This window comes from Balaenoptera musculus, chromosome 3 (assembly GCF_009873245.2).
Source record: "Balaenoptera musculus isolate JJ_BM4_2016_0621 chromosome 3, mBalMus1.pri.v3, whole genome shotgun sequence".
NCBI lineage: Eukaryota > Metazoa > Chordata > Mammalia > Artiodactyla > Balaenopteridae > Balaenoptera > Balaenoptera musculus.
The window spans coordinates 822,928-844,552 of NC_045787.1; the positions used below are offsets into that span (position 1 = coordinate 822,928).

Genomic DNA, 21,625 nt, shown 5'->3' on the forward strand with positions numbered 1-21,625 from the left:
TGGCACACTGCTCAGATTCTCACCGCCAGTGTGAGCGTGCCTGCCTTTCTGGTGCTCTGCCTTCAGGGTCCAGCGTCAAACAGTCCGACAGGTGAGCTGCTGTTACGTGGTGGGCGTCTTCGTGGGCATCCCTCTGAAGACGAGAGACGCCTGGCCGTGCTGGAGCAGAGCTGTGGCCGTCCTGAGCCCCCTTCTGTGCTGAACTTGGGGTGTTTCCTGAGCCCACTCATCTTGGCGCGTTGGAGGTGACTCGGCAGGGTTTCTTTATCAGTAAAAATAAAACCCTGTGAAGAGAAACTGTGAGAAGTGCAGTGGAGGTGCTGCTACGTGGAAACAGCAGGAACAGTTCGGAGGCGCCGCATGGGGTGCGCGCCGGCCTCTGGGCCCTTCTCCCCTGGGGCGGGTTGGCTTGTATTCCTAGGTGTGGTCACAGCTAGTGGAGTGAAGTTGGCCGTGACCAGTCAGTCCTGGACACTGGACCCAGCTTTCAGGTGAGACGTGTAACTCCTCCTAGAGTTACCTTTGGTGAAATCGGGATAATCGCCTACTGGCGGAGAGTTGAGGAGAGCGGATGTTGGAAACCCGCGGCCCAGAGCCCAGCACGAAGGAGCAGCCGGGTCCAACTAGGTTGTCCTGGCCACCGGACCATCGTTTGTTGGACGGCTGCCCTGTGAGGCATTGGCCGGCCTGGAGGGAGGGTCCGAAGGGTCTGGCTCTGGACCCGTGTGGGTTTGCCGTGGCGGCTTCAGCATCTGACATCCCTTGTCTGAGTACTGGAGGTTGGGGGCCCAAGATCACGGTCTCTTTGAGGACCATCTCCTCACTGTGCCTTCATATCTGTCGCTGTCTGTGTCCTAATCTCTTCTTCTTACAATGACAGCACTCGGATTGGATTAGCGCCCTCCCTGGTGACCCCTTTCAGCTTGATTACCTCTTTAAAGACCTTATGTCTGAATTCAGTGACATTCTGGGGTCCTGGGGGTTAGGGCGTCAACATGTAAGTTTGGAGGGAAACAGTTCATCCCATGCAGCCCCTCCTCCAATTCCATTGCGAATCCTCCCGGAATGTCACCAAAATCTGCTGTTCTGAGGCTTAGAGGGGATGGCGGGGAGGCGCGTGAGGTCACGGGAGGGGAGGGGTGCAGACAAGCGGGTGCAGCAGCTCTCACCCCCACAGGAATTGGACGCCCTCTGCTTCTCTGACAGCTGGATTGGCCCTGGCTCCAGGGGACAGTCCCCACCCCGGGGGCAGCATGCGCCGTCCTTGCCCGAGCTGGGGGCTGGTGTGGGTCGTGTCCTGAGGGGCTCGGGAGGTAGACCCGTAGATCCCTCTGCCCCCAGCGAGGTGCTGTACCCTCATCGACGGACCAGCTTTCCAGGAGGAAAATCAATGTGATGACAGGTTTCAGCCTTAGAGCACTCAGCCCTGTTACTATGTCACAAAAAGCCAGGCTAGCCTTCCTGCAGCGCCTCTAATATGACTCCGTGTCAGTATTGGAAACATGTTTTTGAACAAATAATAGATTCTCTTCTCTGGAACATGCGGGGAGCCAAATGGCTTCCAAAGGCCAAAAACCTTCAGGAAATAGCGCTTCATGGCAGGAAGAGACCAGTTTGACATGGCCATGTCTGGAGCTCTGTCCTGCTTCCCTTGTGCTCTGATGCTTCTGTCTGAGCTCCAGCCCTGGGCCCTGATTGTTGCTATAACTACCCCCTGGACCGAGAGCAAAATTGACAGCCCTGGATATTCCACGTGGAGACCCCACTGCGAGGGTGTGGATCCCTCCCAGGAGAGGGCACAGAGGCTCTGCACACCTGCCACAGGTGCAGGTGACACCCACCACCAGGTGCACATGGGGAGCCAGGGCTGAGTCCAGAGAGGCTGCCCCAACGCAGGGCGAGGGCCAGGCGGGAGCGAGGGAGCCTTTCAGCAGGGGGAGCGGGGTGGGCACAGAGAGGCCGGGCCCCGTGCTCAAGACCTGGACGGCTGGGGCTGGGCTCCCGGGGGCGGGTGGCGTCCGCACGGTGTCCCCGCCCGGCCTCTCCCGCTGACCCGTCTTGGGCCGGGCCTTGCTTACACTGAGCTCGTTAGAGCTGTGAGCAGGGCTTTCTTCCAGGCCGGACTGGTCAGGTCAGCGTTCACATCTCATTGCAGGGGGAGCGCAGCCCTCGCTCAGTGGCCTTTGGGTCCCAAATGTCTCCAGTGACATCAGCTGCTCAGGCAAACTCCGTGCGGTTCACCGCGGTGGGGGGTTGGGCAGAAACGTTAACTGCGAGCCCTCCTTACGGCGTCCAGAACTCGGAGAACAGGAGACAATCTGCTCGTGAAATAACCACATTTCTCTCCGAACAGAGTGCGTCTGTGTGATGCTGTCCCCGGGAGAGGCACCCCCGTCACACCTCCCCCCGAACTGGTGCACAGCCATGTGACCTCAGGTGGGCCCTGGGCCTCCAGAATCGCCCGTTCTGTCTGGGGCGTGTGGGTGAGGAGGGATCCCGCGACTCAGGGAGCCTTCCTTGCTGTCTGCAGCCATACATCTCCTGATGGGCTTCCGAGGCCACTCTCTTCAGCTGCTCACAGCTGGACACGTCCCCAGGGAGCTCCAGGTCATGCTCCTCTGGCCACCAGGTCGTCTTGTTCCAAACGGTTAGCTTTCTCTTCCTTCACATCTTTTCTCAACGTCTCTCTTTCCAGCCTGAGTTAAGATCTGAGGTTTTCCAGTTCTTCACTGGTGGCCTCCAGTTTTCACGTCTCTGTTAATTTGATCTCGAGTTTTGCTTCCCTTTAAGCTGACTCAAGGCTCCTCCTTCTCGTGTGAAGCTAAGTGTCTCAGAATTTGCTGTCTTTTCTCCAGAAGAGCAGAAGCTCCATTGGCCAGTCCCTTGTCCCCACTTGAATTAACTAAAAGTCTGACTGGGACCGTACACACCACCATCTCCATGGTGCAGCTTCTGCGGGACCCACATGGTGTGGGCACTGAGGCTGTCAGCCGCCGTCCACGGCCGGCCTGTGCAGCGGAGGGTTTGCCCTGCCCAGGTGGGGTCTGGCCCTTTGCCCCCGACTCCGAGGCCCTGGGATGTCTGGCCTGATGAGAGCATCCTTGCTTCCCTGGCCACGTGACTCAGGTCAGCCCTGCCATGTGGTCACACCAAGTAGAACCCCGAACTCAAGGGCTCAGGCCGGGCTCCCTGGCCGTCGGCACCCCAGGCGTGTTGCCACCGTCTGGGACTCCTCGGAGGGAGGGTGCCTGGGCTCCCCTGGGCCCTGCCTCTGTGTCTTCCCCCTGCACACCCCTCCCCCTCCCCCCCGGCTGGTTGTAATCTGGATGCTTTGGCTGTCATAAGTCATGAGTCGGTTTTGCTGAGCTGAGTCCTAGTGCGTCACTGAACCTCAGGGCGGTCTTGGGATCCTCGCACTGCACAGCCAACAGCTGCAGAACATCACCCGGAACCGCCGGTGCCTGGACACGGAGCAGACCTGGGGCGGGGCCGGTGGGGGGGGACTTGCAGCAAGATGGTGCCTCCTGCCTCCCCCCCTCCCCCTCCCCCCCACAGGGATGATGTCACATGACCTGGGGGCAGGGTGGGCTGCGGGGGGCCAAGACTGTGGCAGGTGTGGTGCCGTGGACGTTGAATGCCCCGCAGCTCAGGGTTCACCTGCGGAGAGAGGTGCTGCGAAGGACAGGGGGATGGCCTCAGGGGTCCCTGGGGAGGCCCTCACCGTCCCTCGGAGGGGGGCACAGCCCTGGCCATGGCTGCATCCTCCCGGGGCCCCTGGCGACAGTGGGTGTGCTGTCACCCCAGACTGCCACGCGGTCCCCGACGTGCACACCCGAAGGAGGAGGAGACCAGCGCTGGCGAGTCCCAGGGCTGGGGGAGCGGAGCAGGAGGGGCGGGCGGTCAGCGGGGCAACTGCAGGTGCCACTTCGGATCTGGCGGGGTGCCCGCATGGAGGGAGACGCAGAGGCCAAAGCGTCGGGGATCCGCCGAGCAGGGCTGCAGAGCACAGGGCGCTGAGGCCTCTGCAGAGCAGGACCGCGCATCTGCAGCAGAGGGAGAGGGCAGGGCGCCCCCCAGGACCCCATTCTCACCAGGCATGGGGGCTCGGGGGCCCGCGGTCTGAGGTGGTAATAGGAGCGGGCGGATGGGAGCTCCTTACGGGTTCGGGAGGTGGGTGACGTCGGGGGCACAAATGCCGCCAGGCTTGGGCACGTTTGGAGCCTTGAGTGCAGTGTGGCTGGGCTGTCAGGTGAGGTAGGGCCGGCTGCGTGGAAGGAGGGGCTCAGGCCCAGAACGCGGGGTCTGCATTGGGGGAAGGGGGGCGTGACACCAGCCTGACCAATGGCTGGGGTGGCAGTGATGGGACGAATGACCCCAGAGGACTGGAAGGACAGCCAGAGAGAGGAGGCCACGTGGGGCGAGGTGGGTGGAAGGTGACGGCTCCGGGGACAGGAGTCGAGAGCAAGCAGTCAGGACGTGGAGGGTCCTGAGGCCGAGGGAGGAGAGCAGAGGGAAGAGAAGGACATGGGGGGTCGGCGGAGAAGGCCGGCCCGCTCAGCGCCGCGAGGAGACCACCACCCTGGGGTGCAACGCGGCCAGGACCCCCAGTCACCCCACAGGGGATTGGGGGGGAGTCAGGGAGGGAGGGGCGGGAGGCACCTGGGGGGCGGAGGCTGGCAGGGTAGGGGCTGGGATTATCTACCCAGGGGAAGGCAAGGTGCGTTCATCGCCCTTCAGGGTGGAAGTCCGACTTGCTCAGCCGTCCTGGTCGTCACCTCGGTGAGGAGAGGCCTGAGGAAGACAGACCCTGGGCAAGAATTAACACGCCCAGCCAGCTCTTTCCGCCTCTGTCCAGCGTCAAAGCCGGTGTTGGAGGGGCAAGTTGGTGAGGACCACGGCCTCTGACGGGGGCCGAGGGCTGAAGGAGGCAGCTGGGCCTCGCGCACAGGCAGCTTCTGGACGGTGGTGCCGCGTGGCCATGAGTCCAGGCAGCCAGTTACGTAGATTCCCCCACTGCCTTTGTCATTTTCCTCCCTCTGTCTTCACCTGTGACCCGGTGCCCCGTGCCGGGAGGGACCAGGCCCAAGGGCTGCTCTGGACACTGTGGGCCTTTGGCTGGTCGCCCCGTGCCTGGGCGTTAGGATGCCCTGGCCCTGTGTGAGAGGTTTGCAAGGTCTTGCCGGACGCCCGGTGGAAAGCTTGAGCCCAGATTCTGATTATTTACATATAAACACATAATTTTTGCATGATTTTAACAAGTCTGATCTTTCTAGGAATTTGCAATAAGGTGGTCGGGGTGGATGGTGCTCGGCTCTGTGGAGAACAAGCAGGTAGTGGCCGTCACTCTGGACAACAGGGCACTCGTGTCACTGCCCTTCCCGCGGCTGCAGCCCCACAGCGCCACGATGGGGACGCTGGTTTCAATACCTTGCCTTCCAGGGGAGGCATCTGTGCGTCTAGGTACCAAAGTACCTGTTTGCATGTGCAAACTTAGTCACCCTCTGCTCCTTTATGACAGGCCGTTACATTGATTTTTTCCAAAATGATACGTACAAGTAGGTAACAGTGACCCTGACTTTCATTTCCTCAGAGCAAGGGGGGACGGGAAAATGTTTGTTATAAAAGGCAGGCACCGAGGTCGGCAAGATTGGGACCCATGGACAGCCAGTGAACATCCTCTACGACAGCCGAGGGAAGGGTGACCACGGAACGTGTGCCACCCGAGGGGTGACAGCAGCCCGAGAATGCCCTGGAGGCAACTCTCGGCTCCTTCTCGTGCCCAGGTGGATGGAGGTGAGGGTTTTCATCATTAATTCTTGAAAATTCTTCTATTGGTCTGAATATTTGAAATTTCAGTTTTTGGACAGCAGACCAGTGGAATAGAAGGGATAGAATCAGATGCACATAGACACTTGGCCTATGGTAAATGTGGGAGAAGATGGACTTTTGAAAATAATATTTTTGGGACAACTGGGCAGCCATTAGAAATGGATAAAACTGAATCCTTAGCTCATACTCTACACCAGAGTAACCCCCAAAGGACCAGAGATATAAATATAAAAAAATGAAACGTTAAGTTCTAGAGGAAAACATGGGGGAGAAAAGCCTTTCTAGTTACAGTTTACAATTCAGAAGAACAAATAAAAGATCAGTAAGTTCAACCATTTAAAATGAAATGTACCTAATCAAAATCCCAGCAAGTTATTGTAAGTGAATATCAAGAAACTGATTCTCAAATTTACATGGAGAGGAGGTAAAAGAACCAGAACAGCCAAGGCAACATTGAAGGAGAAGGACCGAGTTGGAGGACGGACACCACCCGACTCCAGGACTTACTGTGAAGCTACAGAAACCGAGACAGTGCGGTGTCGGGGACAGAATAGACACATAGATCAACAGACAGAACAGAGCCCAGAAACAGACCCTATAAATGCGGTCACTGATCTTTGACAAAGGAGCAAAGACAACGCAACGGAGCGGAGACAGTCTCTTTGACAAATGGTGCTGGAACAACTGACCTCCACACAGAAGATGAATCGAGACCTCACACCCTTCACAAAAACCAACTCAAAATGGATCAGGGACCTAAAATGAAACTGCAAAACTATGAAAGTCCCAGAGGGTAAGATGGGAGAAACCTAGATGACCTCAGGTTTGGAGATGAGTTTTTAGACCCAACACCAAAAGTATGATCTATGAAAGAAAGAATTGATAAGTTGGGGTTCCTTAAAATTAATGAAGTGTCTGTGAAAGCTAAGAGAATGAAAAAAGTCACAGATGGGGAGGAAATATTTGCAAAACACGCATCTGATAAAGGACTATTATCCAACATATACAAAGAACCCTTTACACTCAGTAATAACGAAACCAGCAGCCCCATTTTAAAAATTGGAAAAGATCTGAATATACACCTTGCCAAGGAGGATACACAGATGGCAGATTCACATATGAAAAGATGCTTCACATCCTATGTGCAAGTTAAAGCAACAATGAGACACCATCATGTACCTATTAGGATGGCAGACATCCAGAACACTGCCAGCACCAAAGGCTGACAAGGATGTGGAGCAATAGGAACTCTCATTCACTGCTGGTGGGAACGCAACATGGTACGGACACTTTGGAAGACAGTTGGGCAGCTTTTTACAAATTTAAACCTACTCTTACCATACGGTCCAGCAATCATACTTTGTGCTATTTACCCAAAGGAGGTGAAAACTTATGTCCACACAAAAACGTGCATATGGATGTTTATAGCAGCTTTATTCATAACTGCCAAAACTTGGAAACCACCAAGGTGTCCTTTAGTAGGTTATGGGATAAATAAACTGTGGTACATCAGACACTGAAAAGAAGTGAGCTATCAAGCTGTGAAGAGATGCTGGGGAACCTTAAATACATATTATCAAGTGAAGGAAGCCAATCTGAAAAGGTTACAGACTGTGTGATTCCAAATGTATGATATCCTGGAAAAGATAAAACTATAGATACAGTAAAAGAATCAGTGGTCACCAGGGATTGTGGGGAGGGATGAACAGACAGAGCACAGAGGACTTCTAGGCCGGTGGATACTCTGTATGACACTATAATGATGGAAGCACTGATGTAGCCGTCGGGGGTGAGGATGGCCAACCTCGGGTGAATCGGCTTCGTCTTCTCACTTGAGGGCGTGGAGTTCCCACACACGGAATAATATCATGACGTTAGAAAGAAAGAAATGGGCAACCGCTGGGAATTCCCTGGCGGTCCAGTGGTTAGGACTCGCGCTTCCACTGCAGGACTGCAGGGGACACGGGTTCGATCCCTGGCCAGGGAGCTAAGATCCCGCATGCCGCGCGCTGTGGCCCCCCCCCCCAAAAAAAGGAAAAGAAACAGGTGACGGGAACAAGCGCCTGGGGCTGCCCAGCGAGCTCGCAAACTGCAGGGTCTAAAACGACAGGGATTTATTGTCTCTTGTCTGGGAGCAGGTGCCAGACGGCGGTTCCCGCCGAGGCCTGGGGAGAACCTGCCCCGCTCTGGCAGCTCGGGGCCGGGTCCCTGGGCGGGGGCCACCCTCCTGTTCCCGCGGCTCCCCTCTGCGTGCCCGCCCTCTTCTTACGGGACGCCCGTGCTGGACTGGGCCCGCGTCACCCGGTACAGCCTCGTCCTGACCACCCACGTCTGCGGAGACCCTACGTCAAATAAGGGCCTGTTCTGGGTCTGGGTGGACGTGAACTTGGGGAGGCGCCATTCCACGCGGGCACAGCCGTAGGTCAAAGCGGCGGTGACGTAACCACGCAAATCGAAGGATTTTTCCAAACCGCCTTCGAGCACAGCACTCACACTGTATGTCAGTGAGGTATACGCCAAGGACAAAGGAACATCGTTTACTTTAGGGTCACGTCCTAACTGTTTGTTTGGAAATGACTTTGGACTCATAAAAAAGGGACCAAAACCGCACAGGGTGTTCTGGCGTGTCCTGCAGCTGCACCCCCGGAGCCAACGACCCCATCGCCACCACGCCCTGCTCACGGCGGGGAAGGGAACACTGACCCAGCTCCGTGAGCACTGTTGACACCGGTGCAGCGTGGCCTCATCTGAACGTGTTTTCCTGAGCAGGACCCACTGCAGGACACGCACGGCATTTAGTCGCCATGTCTCCTGGGTCTCCTCCAAGCGCACAGCGCCTCATTCTTGGCACCTTTGGGGGACACTGGCCCCGGCTAGGCCTCTCAGCTGGGGCTCGTCTGCTGCTGCCTCGCGGCCACGCTGAGGACGCGCCCCTGGGCAGGAACCCACGGGGGCGGCACTGGGCCCTTCTGGGGGCCTCTTGTCCGCGTGTGCACGGCAGGTGGTCTGCTCCACCGTGAGCTTGCTGCTTCTCCGTTCACTGTCTCATGGGGAGACTATCTCACTTCTCATCATAATTTTCCCACGAATTTTTACATCCCTTGATGCTTCTGGCCTAAAACAGCGATCACTGTGGTTTTTGCTGGGGGGCCGTTCTGAGTCCACTGGCCCTTCTGCGTTTATGAACCATAATTCGGCTTCTCCTCCTTACCTGGGCATTTGTTTTCCTAGCTGGTGTGATGGACTGCACATCTGTGCGCCCCAAATCCGTATGTTGAAACCCTGACCCCCAGTGGGAAGTACGGGGAGGTGGGCCTTGGAGGTGCTTAGGTTTGGACGAGCGCATGCAGGTGGGGCCCATGGTGGGACTGGTGACTGGGTCCACTGCGTGAGGACCCTGCCAGCCCGGTGGCCTGGGGCCTCCAGCCTCCGGGGCCGTGAGAAATCTGCCTGTTGTTTAAACACCCGTCTGTGCTGTTTGTCGGGGCAGCCTGGGCTGAGGCAGGAGTCTGTAACCCGTCACTGTCATTATTGTTATTCTTTGGTCAGCTTGTCCCAGGTTTGGCCTTTGGGGTGGCTCTGTCCTTCCCATGGGCCCCCCTTTGTGGCCCCAAAGGACACTCCAGGCTCGCTGGTGCCTTCTGGGCCTGAGCTCTGGAATCAGCGGTTTCTCCAGGGCGCCCTGATGCCTCTGGCGGGAGAAGGATCTTCAGAACCGCGGTCTGCGCTCAGAGCGGACTCCATGCCCACCTGGGTGCTGCGGCCTCTGAGACCAGAGCTCAGAACATGCTTCCACACACACCTGTGCCCAGGTCTCCGCCCGCCTGCCTGGCCATGCGTGTCCACACCCGCGTCTGTGTTACAGTCCTGAGCGCGTGCGGACTCCCACGTGGGGCGGCAGCCCCTCTCCCCGCTTCCCCTGCTGACCCGCGGCTCCTTCCTCCAGCCCAGACTCGCGTTATCCAGGGCCTCGCGCTTGGAGGGGCTTGGTTCACAGCTCTGCTGTTGCCGTCCTGAAATTCTGAACGAGTTTTGAACGAGGGCCCCGCGTTCTCATTTTGAACAGAACTTGCCAATTGTGCAGCCGTTCTGATTACCTACGCGTTTGCCTGCTTGCCCAATTCTAGAATAAATACAGAGCAATTTCAGGATGGCTCACTCATCTCTGTGCAAAACAAACGCCCTAACTAGGGCACAGTTCTACGTCTTACACTTCTCAGTCAAAACACCGTCTTCCAGTGACCCGGGCTGGGCTGGGGTCAGGTGTCCGTCTGTCCACCCACACAGGCTGGGCTGACACACCCTAGGTCCAGTGGAGGGTTGGCCAGCCCAGTGGGGAGGGGCTGAGGGAGGAGGGGCATGCAGGGCTGGAGAGGGAGGGGCGTGGGGACACTCAGGCCTGGGCCAGGGGAGTGCTGGCCCCCGCCTGGCTGGACGGGAGCAGGAGCTGGGCACCAGGCCGGTGGCCGGGCCTGGCATGTGTTTGTGCTTTATCTGCACCTGGTCACCCAGGTCATTCAGTTTTAATTAAACTAACCTCACGAGTGAGGCAACGGCTTAGCGTCACTCCCATGAGGACCAGAGGGAGGATGGCGGGGGTAGTGCCCAACGGCAGAGCAGCCCCTCCTGTGCGGGATGAGCGGTCAGCAGCCTGGCCAGCAGTCAGAAGTGGCCATCTGGACGGCCAGCCCTGGTGGGCAGCTCTGCAGAGGCACTCGTGGTCCGCTGTGGCTGCTGAACCTGGCTGCCGCCGTGGGTGGGGTCTGTAGAAGCTTCGTGGTCCCCCGTCCTTGTTAGCGCATCCTGTGCAGACTCACATTTCGGGACGCAGCTACTTCGTGGAGCACGTGGACATGCGACTGGTCCTCCAGCTTCCAGGGGGGCACGGGGCGCGGAGGGGAGCCCCTTGCAGGGTGACAGAAAGGGAGGTGCAGAGCACGGTCCAGATGCGGCCTCAGGTGAGCCCTGGCTGGACTGGGTGCAAGGTCAGTGCCTTTGGTGCTCCCAGCACCCGCTTCTCGGCCGCCCCCGGCCTGGCCCGGATTGCTGTGATACCTGGAGGGCTGGCCACGCCTCCATCGCCTTCAGCCACCTCTGCTTCCCCCGGATTTCACCGTCCAGTGACTGTTGAGTCACTTGGGGAAGAGATCCAGGCACCTTGCAGCCCTAGCCCGGCACCACGATGGTGTGTGTGGGTGAGTGCACACACACACCCCACACGCGTGCACATGCTCACATGAGCACACATCTACACACATGTGCACACTCACGCGTGCAGTGGCATGAGCACACCTACATCACGCCCTTGACCACGTGACGTGCTTTCTCGACCACGACACCAGTGACGTTGGTGGGAGTCCTCTTTTCCCTGGGCCATCCTGCGCTTTCCAGGATGGGCAGCGGGTGGGACTTGGGGTCCCGTGCAGTGTCAGATGGGGACCGCCAGCACAGGGCACGCACAGCTGGCATCCGTCGGCACGTGAGGTTTTGGGATCCTGCACCCAGGGTCTGTCCTGCGGCCGTCGCTCAGGAAGAGGATGGCGGTGTGGCTCCAGAACCCTGGCCCTGCCCGCCGTGAAAGGCACTGGGGCCGTCTTGGCAGCCGGGCGCCTCCTCCGTCCTAGGAGAGACATCGAGGTGTGGATGAATCGTGTCCATCCGGCTCCTGGTGGGCACTCGCGGCGTCAGACAGGAAGCAGTCTACTCCTCAGCCCAGCGCATGGGCAACCCGCCTATAAGTAGCTGAACAAAAAGTCTCCGGAAATAATTCTTACCCTTGTAACGTACAGCACACGTGGCGTTTCTAATTTATTCAAAGAAAGAGTTGCTACCCTTGTGTTGGGTCCTCCAGACGCTGACGGTTACGACCTGCAGGCCGGGAAGCACGGCCCTCGGCCCTCCCGCCCCTGTCTGTGTGTTTCTGGTGGGGCTCACAGCGCGGCAGGGAGAGGCTGTGCCGGCCACACGCGCCCCACGGCAGCCCCCGCGCAGGGCCTCGGCGCTCTCCTCTCCCGCGTCCCCGTGAGCTCATCGAATCATTGCAGCTGCCACTGAAGCATCTCTTCTGCATCCCGCCTGCTGTGCTGGGACCCTGGTGCTCTGGGGCCTCTTTGCGCAACAGCGTAAGTGCATTTGCTGTGTTTATTAGGCTGAGAGTCTCCCCGGTGAGCTGTGGACCCCAGGACATGGCCAGGCCCGTCTGGGGCCCCGTTGTCTCTGCAGCACCTCCCGGGTGCCTGGCACCAGTAGGATGTCATGTGTGTTCACTGGACAGAAAGATGAGGGAGGGGCGGTGTGAGTGGCCCGGGGCTGCCATAACCCCTGTTCAGCGGCCGGAAGTCTGAGGTCAAGGTGTCAGTGGGGCTGGTTCCTTCTAAGGCCGAGGGAGAATCTGGTCCAGGCCCCCTCCAGCTTCTCTGCTCTGCTGGCGTCCTTGGCGCCCTGGACCTGTAGAAGCATCACCCCATCTCTGCCCCATCTTCACATGGCGTCTCCCGTGAATGTGTCTATCTCCGAATGTCCTGTTTCTTCAAGGACACCAGTCCTACTGGATCAGGGCCTGGCCTCCTGCAGTGCGACCTCATCTTAACCAAATCTACTCACAAAGACCCCATTTCTAACAAGGTCACACTCCCAGGTAATGGACAAGAAGTGGGGAGAGTCCTGGAAATCCCGGGGGCCGGCGTCCAGGCTGCGGGCCCCAGCTCTCCCTCGGGGCCTCCATCGTTCTTCAGCCCCAACTCAACGCGTCCACACTGAGTGCTGAGTCCTGCTGGCCAGGGGCTCACACGCACGCAGGACCCAGCTGGCTCCCAAACCCGAATGCAGGAAGGGCGGTGGGCTATCGAGGGGCCCCTCGAACGCTCCGCCCTCCTGCCCCAGCCCTGCGGGACTCGGAGCCCTGCCAGCCTCCCCCGAGCTATGGGGGCCTCACGCCCTGGCCTGCTCAGCCACTGGTCTGCCAGTGTGTCCACTGCTGCCGTGACGGGAGGCTGGGGGCCGGGCAGGAGAGGGTCTCGGGCCGCGGCCTGTCCGAGGCCCGACGGGGAAGGACTGTGTCTAAGCCCCCAGGTTGCCCTCGTGGCCGCGGGCCCGGACTCGGCTTTGGTGGCTGCTGGCCGGAGGCTACTCCCGCTGCCCCTGTGACCTGGGCCATCTGCGTCCTCATCACGGAGGAGACTCCGGTGAAACGGGTGCAGCCTCCGCGGTTTGTCCCTTCATTTCTGCTACGTCCTGTCAGTTAGATGGGAGCTGCAGGCTGGGCGGCGGGGGCAGGGCACCAGAGGGCGTGAGCTCTGGGAGGCGGGGCAGCCAGACCCCTCGGCGCAGAGGAGGCCTGCGGCAGGGGGCAGGGGAGAGGCCACGGGGCCAGGGTCACGCGTCCCCATTCCGGCTCGTTTCCTCCAATGGCGACTGGAGACGGGGTCGACGGCGGGGCCTGGGGCACCTGGGGCTGAGACGGGAGGTGTCCCCGGAGGACGAACACCTCTGTGGGGTGGAGGTGGGGGCTTTGGTGGGGCAGCCTGGGTGCGTGAGCCACACCCTCCCGGGGCGGGGATGGCAGAGAAGATGCCCCAGCCAGGCCAGTGCACACGTGCATCGGGGTCTGGTCGACGTGAGTAGGACGGAGAAGCCGCTCAGGGACCCAGGGGGCCGGACGGTGGTCGGTGGGACCCTCGGAGACTCACAGGGCATTTGCAGGCAGGGGCTGGGGGGGCCGTTCCCACTGCTCCTTCCCCACCTGCCCCGTTTGCTCCTGGTCCCGGGCGACAGGCCTGTGTGGGGGGCCTTGGGACTCGTCCGAGGCGCTGGCGTAAGAGTCGGTTTCTGCCCTCGTGTCCCTGGAGTCTCCCAGCCCTGCCTGTCATGTGGAATCTCATTTTGCGCCGTTTTAATTTCAAAGCATTTTTTGTTTTTTTGGTAAAAGTCTGTTGTTTTGCTAAAACAGGGAAGCGTTTCCTGATATGAGCCCAAACGCAGGGATGTGTTTTTCCATCAGAGCACGAGGAGGTCTCAGACTTTCTCCCAGCCGAAGAGCCTCAGCACAGGGGGCAGGTATGTAAAACCCGACTTCCAGACCTGGACCCAGAGACCCCGCAGGGCAGCGCAGGGCTGGAGGCCGCGGCCAGGCCCTCCCATCTCACCCAGGGTCACGCCCATCAGTCAGGCGTGGCGCCAGGGGATGGGGGCTTGGAGGAGGGGCTGTGGGCGCTGCGCTCAGTCTGCATCTACGAGGCTCTCAGAGCGGGGCCCACGGGAGCGGGGGGGCGGGGGGGGTGTGCCTCGGACCCGGGAGTGCCCATCCGCACTGGCGTTATCCACGCCCTCCTTCCTGCCCTTCCTTCCCGGTCCTCGTCGGCTGCTACGGACACTTCACTGCACGGGCAGAGCGTCTCCCGGCCGAGGCTGCGCCCACATCCCCAAAGCCCTGGCCCCCGTATCCACGTGGGCACCGTGGATGCCTGCAGGGAGGCGTACCCAGGCCACGCCAACAGGGGGCGCGTCAGAGTGACAGGCGTCCCAACACGCCCACAAGGTAATGGTGCTGTGGGTCAGAGAGGGAAGGAACGGACAACTTAGGGGTTCAAATAAATTTGCATTTCCAAAGTCAGATAGAGCCATAAAAACAAACCATTAACTGGATTAAGAACAACTTTTCTACATGCCAGGCGTAGCCAGGAAGCATATTAGAAAACGTCAGCTCTCTGTCTGAGACACCGCTAAGAGCAGACGGAAATACCACCAGCCAAACTCATCCAGGGCTTCTCGGCACTTTCCACATTGTAACACTTTAATCCTTTCAATAGCCGCCCAGGTGGGCAGGGGGAGGCACCTGTAACAGGTGGGCAAACAGGTGGGCAGTGAGGACCCAGGCAGCGGCAGGGCCAGTTGCTCATCTGGGCAGTCGGGCCAGCCCTGCCCTTGCCTCCTTCTCCCGCTTCCTCCCCAGACAGCTGAAGTCCCCACCTGGGAGATAAAGGGTGAGCCTGGCCCGGCATCATCCCCAGAGGTGGAGCCCAGGGTCACCCTCCGGGCGGCTTCTCATCCACTGCCTTCGGGGCTGGATCTCTAAGCTTTCAAGGTGATCATTTCTGGTGTAATAGAACATTTTAGAATTTACATTTAGTTTCTCTGTGTGAACAAGGCTTTAAAGATATCAGAGCATTTAATAGCTGATGGGTCGTAACACCATCTTTGAATACATTTATTGAAAAACCGCTCCAAATATTAGCCTTTGATCCCGGTGGGAAGGAGCTGGCCGACTGCTGCGTAAATACAGACACCAGGCGGGTTTTAACCCAGAGAAACGTCCTGCCCCACAGAATCCTTCGTCTACACAACAAATGACTTGAAGCAAAGAAGAACTTAGTTCCTGGAATAAGTAGAATTATTCAAATTCTAAGTAAATATCTTCAGCACCGAGTCAATCCTGACTTGATTTTTAAGTTTTGTTAGGTAAATGGAAGCCACCCCGCCAGCCTGCACAGAGGGACGCAGTGGGGCCCCAGGGGGCTGGGGACTAGGCCATTCTGGAGGTACCGGGCAGACTGGGGTGGTCGCTGCCCTACCCAGGGCGGGGCCCCCAGGCCTTTGACCCTGACCCGCAAGGGCCTGTCTCCCCACACCCTGTTGTCTCTCTGTCTCTGACTTTCTGACTCTGTCTCTCTCTCTGTCGCTCCCTCACGCAGGTAAGATGCATACCTGAAACACGTGTTTCACAACGCAGACCTTGCCCTTCTTAGGTGCACTGACTCTGATATTTTCTATTTTGTTAAATTGAAAAAAACTCAAGCCAGACCCACTAAATTGGCATAGTCCAACGTTTCCCATTCTGCATAATGGCACCAAAAATTGTCTGCCGTGGCCCAGTGCAGGGGCGGCCGGGATCACCTGGGGCACCATTACCTAAGGCCAGCGGCTGGGGAGGTGGACTGTCGTCTTTGGTTTTGTTTTCCTAGCTCTGGGTGGGGCTTCTGTGCTCAGTGGGGGGTTGGTTTGCAGGCCCCCGATCTGCTAGGAGGATCTGTCAGTGGTGTTGGGGCCCTGGGGGTCCTTGCGGGGGACGAGGGGAGCTGGAAGGTCCCCCGAGGTCAGGGCGTGGCAGCATCTTCCACAGGGGACCATGGAACACAGGACTTGCTAAGTAAGTGTCTCAAAAAAAGTGACCTTTTCCTGCCGTCAGTGACCAGGAGGCAGGTAAAGATGCTGGTCAGGTGCATCTACAGAGATTAAGGGAGAAGTTGTGGAGCAAAACCAGAGAGAGCCAACTGCGGAGGAATCCATTTACCCTTTAAATCACCTATTTCACTGTTGCCAAACCTTTATTAAAATGCTTCTCTCAAAGGAAGAATCACATGGCTTTTCTGGGCTTTAACACCCAGATTTTGTGTCTAAAGGTCACTGGGTGAAGACTGTCAATCTGATGGCAAAGTGCGGTGTGGACAGAGGGACCGAGGCCTCCCATCAACAGAATTAGGGCACAGGCAGCCTCTTCCTGCCCAGGGAGCTGGTTTCTGCACCAGGTTAGTGTGGAAAGAAAACACTTCTTCAGGTGTTTCAAAATTGACACGTTTCACTTGTATTAAAGAGCCTGACCTCCCCTTAGAGAACAGACGCCAAACACAGCATTCAGATGGCTAGCTCCACTGGAGTGTGTGAGACTGGACCAGAATGATAGACTTTTAGATGTAATACAGGACCTTCTACCATCTGTGTTTCCACCCATCCACCTACCTGTCCATCCACCCAAGTACACACCATCTACCCATCCATCCATCTATCCATCCATTCATCCATCCATCCATCCATCCATCCATCCATCCATCCATCCATCATCCACCTATCCTTCCAACCATCCATCTAATCCATCCATCCATCCACCTATTATCCATCCATCTATCCATCCATCCATCCATCTATCCATCCACCCACCCACCCACCCATCCATCCAACCATCCATCCATCCATCCACCCATCCACCTACCCACCCACCCATCTATCCACCCATCCATCCATCCACCCATCAATCCATCTACCCATCCATACACCCATCCATCCTTCCATCTACCCATCCACCCACCCATCTATCCACCCATCCATCCATCCACCCATCAATCCATCTACCCATCCATACACCCATCCATCCTTCCATCTACCCATCCACCCACCCATCCATCTACCCATCCATCCCCTCATCCATCCACTCACCCATCCATCCATCCACCATTCCTCCACTTATACATTCATCATCTATCTATCAATCTAACCACTTGTCCATCAGCCCTCCATCCATCCATTCATCCATCCCTCCATCATCTGTCCATTCATTGTCTACACACCCATCCATCCATTTTCTACCCCTCTTCCCTCCCTCCTTTCTCCATTTCCTCTTTCTATCCATCCATCAATCCACCCATCCACCAACCACCCATCTATCCATCCACCTACCCATCCACCTAAATACCCATCCATTAACTCATTCATCTGTAAATATAAATTGAGTGCCACTGTCTAGTGTGTACCAGGTCTATTTAAGACAATGGCAGAAGCGAATGAGACCAGCTCAGCCCCTGCTCCCAGGGGAGCTCCTGCGCAAACTGGGGAGACAGCACTCTCCATTCCATGGGACACCTGCCGGGGAGGCCTGGGGAGACTGGGGGTTCAAGGAGCACTGAGCAGGGGCAGAGCCCAGAAGCGGGGGTCAGAGAAGACTTCCAGAGGTGGCGTCCAAGCATAGTGATAAACCACAGAGCTCTCCTCTGGGCTGTGGCCAGAGCTGACTGGTGTCTAGAAGGACCCCTTTGGCCAGAGTGGACAAGAGATCCTTAGGGACAAAAGGCAGGGAGCCACTCAGGACTCTGGCGTTGTCTCCCCAGAAGAGGCTCTTGGGCTGGGCAGTAGCAGTGGTCAGACCACATGGCTGGAGTCTGGACACCTGGGAGACTGCAGGGGAGCTGACCAGGCAGGTGAGGGCTTGAGAGAGAGGTGGGACAGATGGGGGCAGGAGGGGACGAGGGGCAGGAGGGGATGGCGCACAGCCAGTGGGGGCCCTGGGGTGGGTCTGGGTTAAGCCCACTGGACCTGGGAGGCCCAGGGGCTGCGCTTGCTCTTGGCCAGGGGGAGGTGAGTGAAGGCAGGTTCTCAAGGGAGGGGGAGGTGGCGGCCCGACGCAGTCTGCTGCACAGAACGACCTCGAGCAGGAGCACGGCTACTCAGCCACGGCCGTTTTCCCATGGGTTTCTTTTATTGTTGGTGACGACCACACAAGAGGCCACTGCGAGACAGATGGACGCGGACAACGTGGGTTTTCTACACGAGTGCTCAACACTCCTGGGAAGGGCGGGGTGGGCCCGATTCCTCTCGAGCTCCGGTCCGCAAGCTGGTTTCCCCTGAGCGGCCGGTTCCACAGGCCTGGGCCGAGGTCCATTCGCAGGGATGGCCAAGAAGCCTCCGTGGGCCTGTCTGGCAGTGCCTCTCCTGCGGCCCAGCAGCACGTCCTTGGACTGCGGCCGTGCTCCCTCCGGGACGGCAGTGCTGGGAGCGTTTCTCAGCTGAGAGTCCAACATCCTCGCCAAGGACCACAGGAACGTCAGCAAACAGATTTCAGAAACCAGCCCTGCATCCTGAGAACTGGCTTTGATTCCCGTGTCAGTACGATTCTAAAAGCCGTTCCCTAAGGAAACAAGTGCTGTTCCTGACGTGACACGTGCCTCAGAGAAAGTTCCGGCGGGGTCTCCCTCCCAAGACTGCGGGGCTCCAGGCTGCCACCTCGGGGGCTCTGCAAGGCCAGGGACACCACGGGGGACGCACCCCTGCTCGTGGCGAGCTCACTTTCTCTGTGGCTGGGGGTCCACGTCGGGCAGCAGTGGTGGCAGCCCACATGGATTTTATGGAGTTTTCTTGTAGCTACAAGGAAATAAACAGCACCCCCATCTCACACCCGGGTCCTGACCCTCCGTGGGCTCTGAGCAGACCTGTGTGACGTGGGGACACGTGGTCCCACTTTGTCACCTTTTGTATGGCTTCCGCCATTTCACCTCTGCACAATTAGGCAAAATATGACACTTGGCTTTTTTAATACGAGCAAAACAAAGGATCCAAGAAGCTATTGTGAGTGCTGGGATTCTCAGCAGAGAATCCGTAATCTATAATTATCGTATTTCTCCTCCACACATAGATGACAGCAAGCTGTGGGCTCCAGGGGGCCCTGGGGTGGGCACGGGGAGAAGGGAGCAGCTCTAACGCACAGAACACGACTCAGACGCTTCTACCTGCGGACGGGCACAGACTAGGTAAGTTACACAGCGACACGGCAGACAGAGGGTCATCTCCCTGTGGCACAGAGGGTGTGACCAGTCAGAGGGAAGGACTTGAGCGTGTCCAGCGAAGCAGAAGGTACGGAGTGGGAGCAGCCCTCCTTTCTCGCAAAACTCAGATGTTCCTTCTTCGTTGCCTCTGTCCTGCCGTGGATGGCGCCCTGCGGGCCTCCTGCCTCCGCTCCCCTCTACACCACGAGCCAGTGGCGGAGCTGGAAAGAAAACAGGGCTTAGTCAGACGTGAAGTGAGGAGCTCCTTGGATAAAAGCAGCTCCTGGGCCGGCGGCCCGGCTTGTAGCTGGGAGATCCCTGAGCAGAGCGGGCGGCTGGGGGACCAGCACTGCTCCTGGGGCACCACAGACCTGACGCCCTTTTTAACTTTATGGAGACAAGCCATCACTTCACAAAGAGATGTCGGAGGGCACAGTGGCCTCAGGGGGCCAGAGCGTGGACCAGCAGCGTCTGCCATCCCTGGCCAGTGTGACATCAGCTGCTGGGCGGACACTGGATGCCAGCGTGCCTGGGCTGGTCCAGAGCGCTCGCCTACTGGCTCGCATGTGACCTGCGATGCCCCTGGCCCCCTGTGGCCTCTCTCCTGGGGCCTCTGATCCCGACCCAGTGGAACCCTGCACCCCGTGGTGCTGTCTGCTTTGTGTGACCTGCGGGTGTGGGATGAGGCCTCGTTCACCGCTCGGGGAAGGGTGAGATGGACAGGGGCCCTATTTAGTTGTCCACAAATGTCATCGCCTGTTATTACCCAGCTGTTAGTTCAGCCTGTTTTTGAGCACAAGCCATTCGATGGCACTAAATGGCAAAGAACCGTGTTTTGTAAACATTTCCAGACAAAGACGGGCAGGGCTTGTTTCTGACACAGCCACACCGGGGGTAGGAAGATGCTGCCTCTGGTCCCACCGCAGGGCCCCCCCGTCACCATCGGGAGAACCTGCTCAGGACACACCCACACAGCAGCCAGAGGGCAGCCAGAGGGCAGGGCTGGACCAGGGACGCCCCGGGGGGCCGGAGCAGTGGCTCCGTGGTGACTTCAGACCAGTGCCGAGGCCGGGGGGCCACACCTGGGACCCCAGCTGAGACCCGCCCCCGGGGGTGAAGTGGCCCTCTGTCCTCGCCGCAGATGAGCCGAAGGCGACCTTCTCAGAGGAAGGTGTGCTCACGGGGCCCCTCAGAGCCCCCACAGGTGGAGATCAAGCCGGAAGCTGCACGCAGGGAAGCAGAGGCAGCGACCACCCCGAGCGGGTCGGCAAGAGCCAGAAGCTCAGCTCAGATGCCCACGGACCAGAGCGGTCGTGGTCCTCAGGTTACCGGGCAGCTGTGTAGGAAATGGTTTAAAAAGTGATAGATGCCACTTACAGTTCTGCACAATTCACAAGGCCAAGTGCTGCTTCCAGAGAGTGAACAGTGTAACTGTCAGTGAAGGGGGCACAGGAAGGGGGTACGTGATGGAGACGCTTTTCCATAACTGCACACGTGACACTTCCACGTGCAGCGTCAAAGTGAACGGCCACAGCTGCAGACAAAGATATTTCTGGCCCAGGGAATTCCCTGGCGGTCCAGTGGTTAGGACTCGGCGCTTTCACTGCCCGGTCGGGGAACTAAGAACCCGCAAGATGCGCAGCTCAGCCAAAAAAGAAAAAAAAGATATTTCTGGTCCAGATGGAGTAACGGGGACTGAATATATTCTACCATCTGACACAGCTTAAAATGAACAAAATATATATAATAATAGGTTTTCAGACACAGGAGGTCAGACGACAAAGGACAGATTCCCCGAGGGAGACAAGCAGGGGGAGCTGCCCAACTGCCCCGTTGCGGCCTCGAGGGGCTTCCTAGGCTTCAGCGGGGGAGGGACGCCCAGGTGGGGCAGCGAACCCCTGGCCTGATGAGGTGGGGTGAGCGCTGGGGAGCCCAAGGCGGCTGGAGTTCACAGGATGGAGCTGCAGAGGGGCGAGTGCGGCACTGAGAGCCCTGGGCACGTGCACGGGGACCCGAGGGTTCAGCTGAGCATTCAGGGCACTCGAGGCCGGAGACACCCTCCCGGCAGGATTCGGGAAACGTCTCTGAAACTCACAGGACGGGAGCTGTGCCCGCCCTGCAGCCAGGCTGGAGCATCTCCTGGATCTTGGGGCGCCGGGTAGAGTGTCACCCAGGTCTTGCACCAGCACTGGAAACTGCCCCACACTAAATGCCGCCCTGGTCCCACCTAACAAGTCTTAAAAACCAAGTCCCCCAAAGATCAAACTGTCTCCAAGTAACTTAATGACGACCCAGAACAAAGCTCAAGAATATGTAAAGGAACACAAATATATCCAGCCTCTAACAAGGTAAAACTCACAATATCCGGAATCCAATTAAAAATGACCAGATGTGTGAAGCAGCAGAAAAATTCAACCCCTTATGAGAAAAGTCAACTGACCTGACCCGGAACAGACACAGATGTTGACACTGGCAGATGAGAGACTTAC

At 58.1% G+C, this 21,625-nt stretch overlaps 1 protein-coding gene across 1 annotated transcript in view; it reads right to left on the reverse strand.

Annotated features, from left to right (window-relative positions):
• Positions 1-19,333: 19,333 nt before the first annotated feature.
• SLC6A3 (solute carrier family 6 member 3) overlaps positions 19,334-21,625 on the reverse strand; it is a 34,843-nt gene continuing 32,551 nt past the window's right edge. The window contains exon 14 of the mRNA XM_036847959.1: positions 19,334-19,357. Coding sequence (XP_036703854.1) covers positions 19,334-19,357 — 24 coding nt within the window. The remainder of the gene's footprint in view (positions 19,358-21,625) is intronic.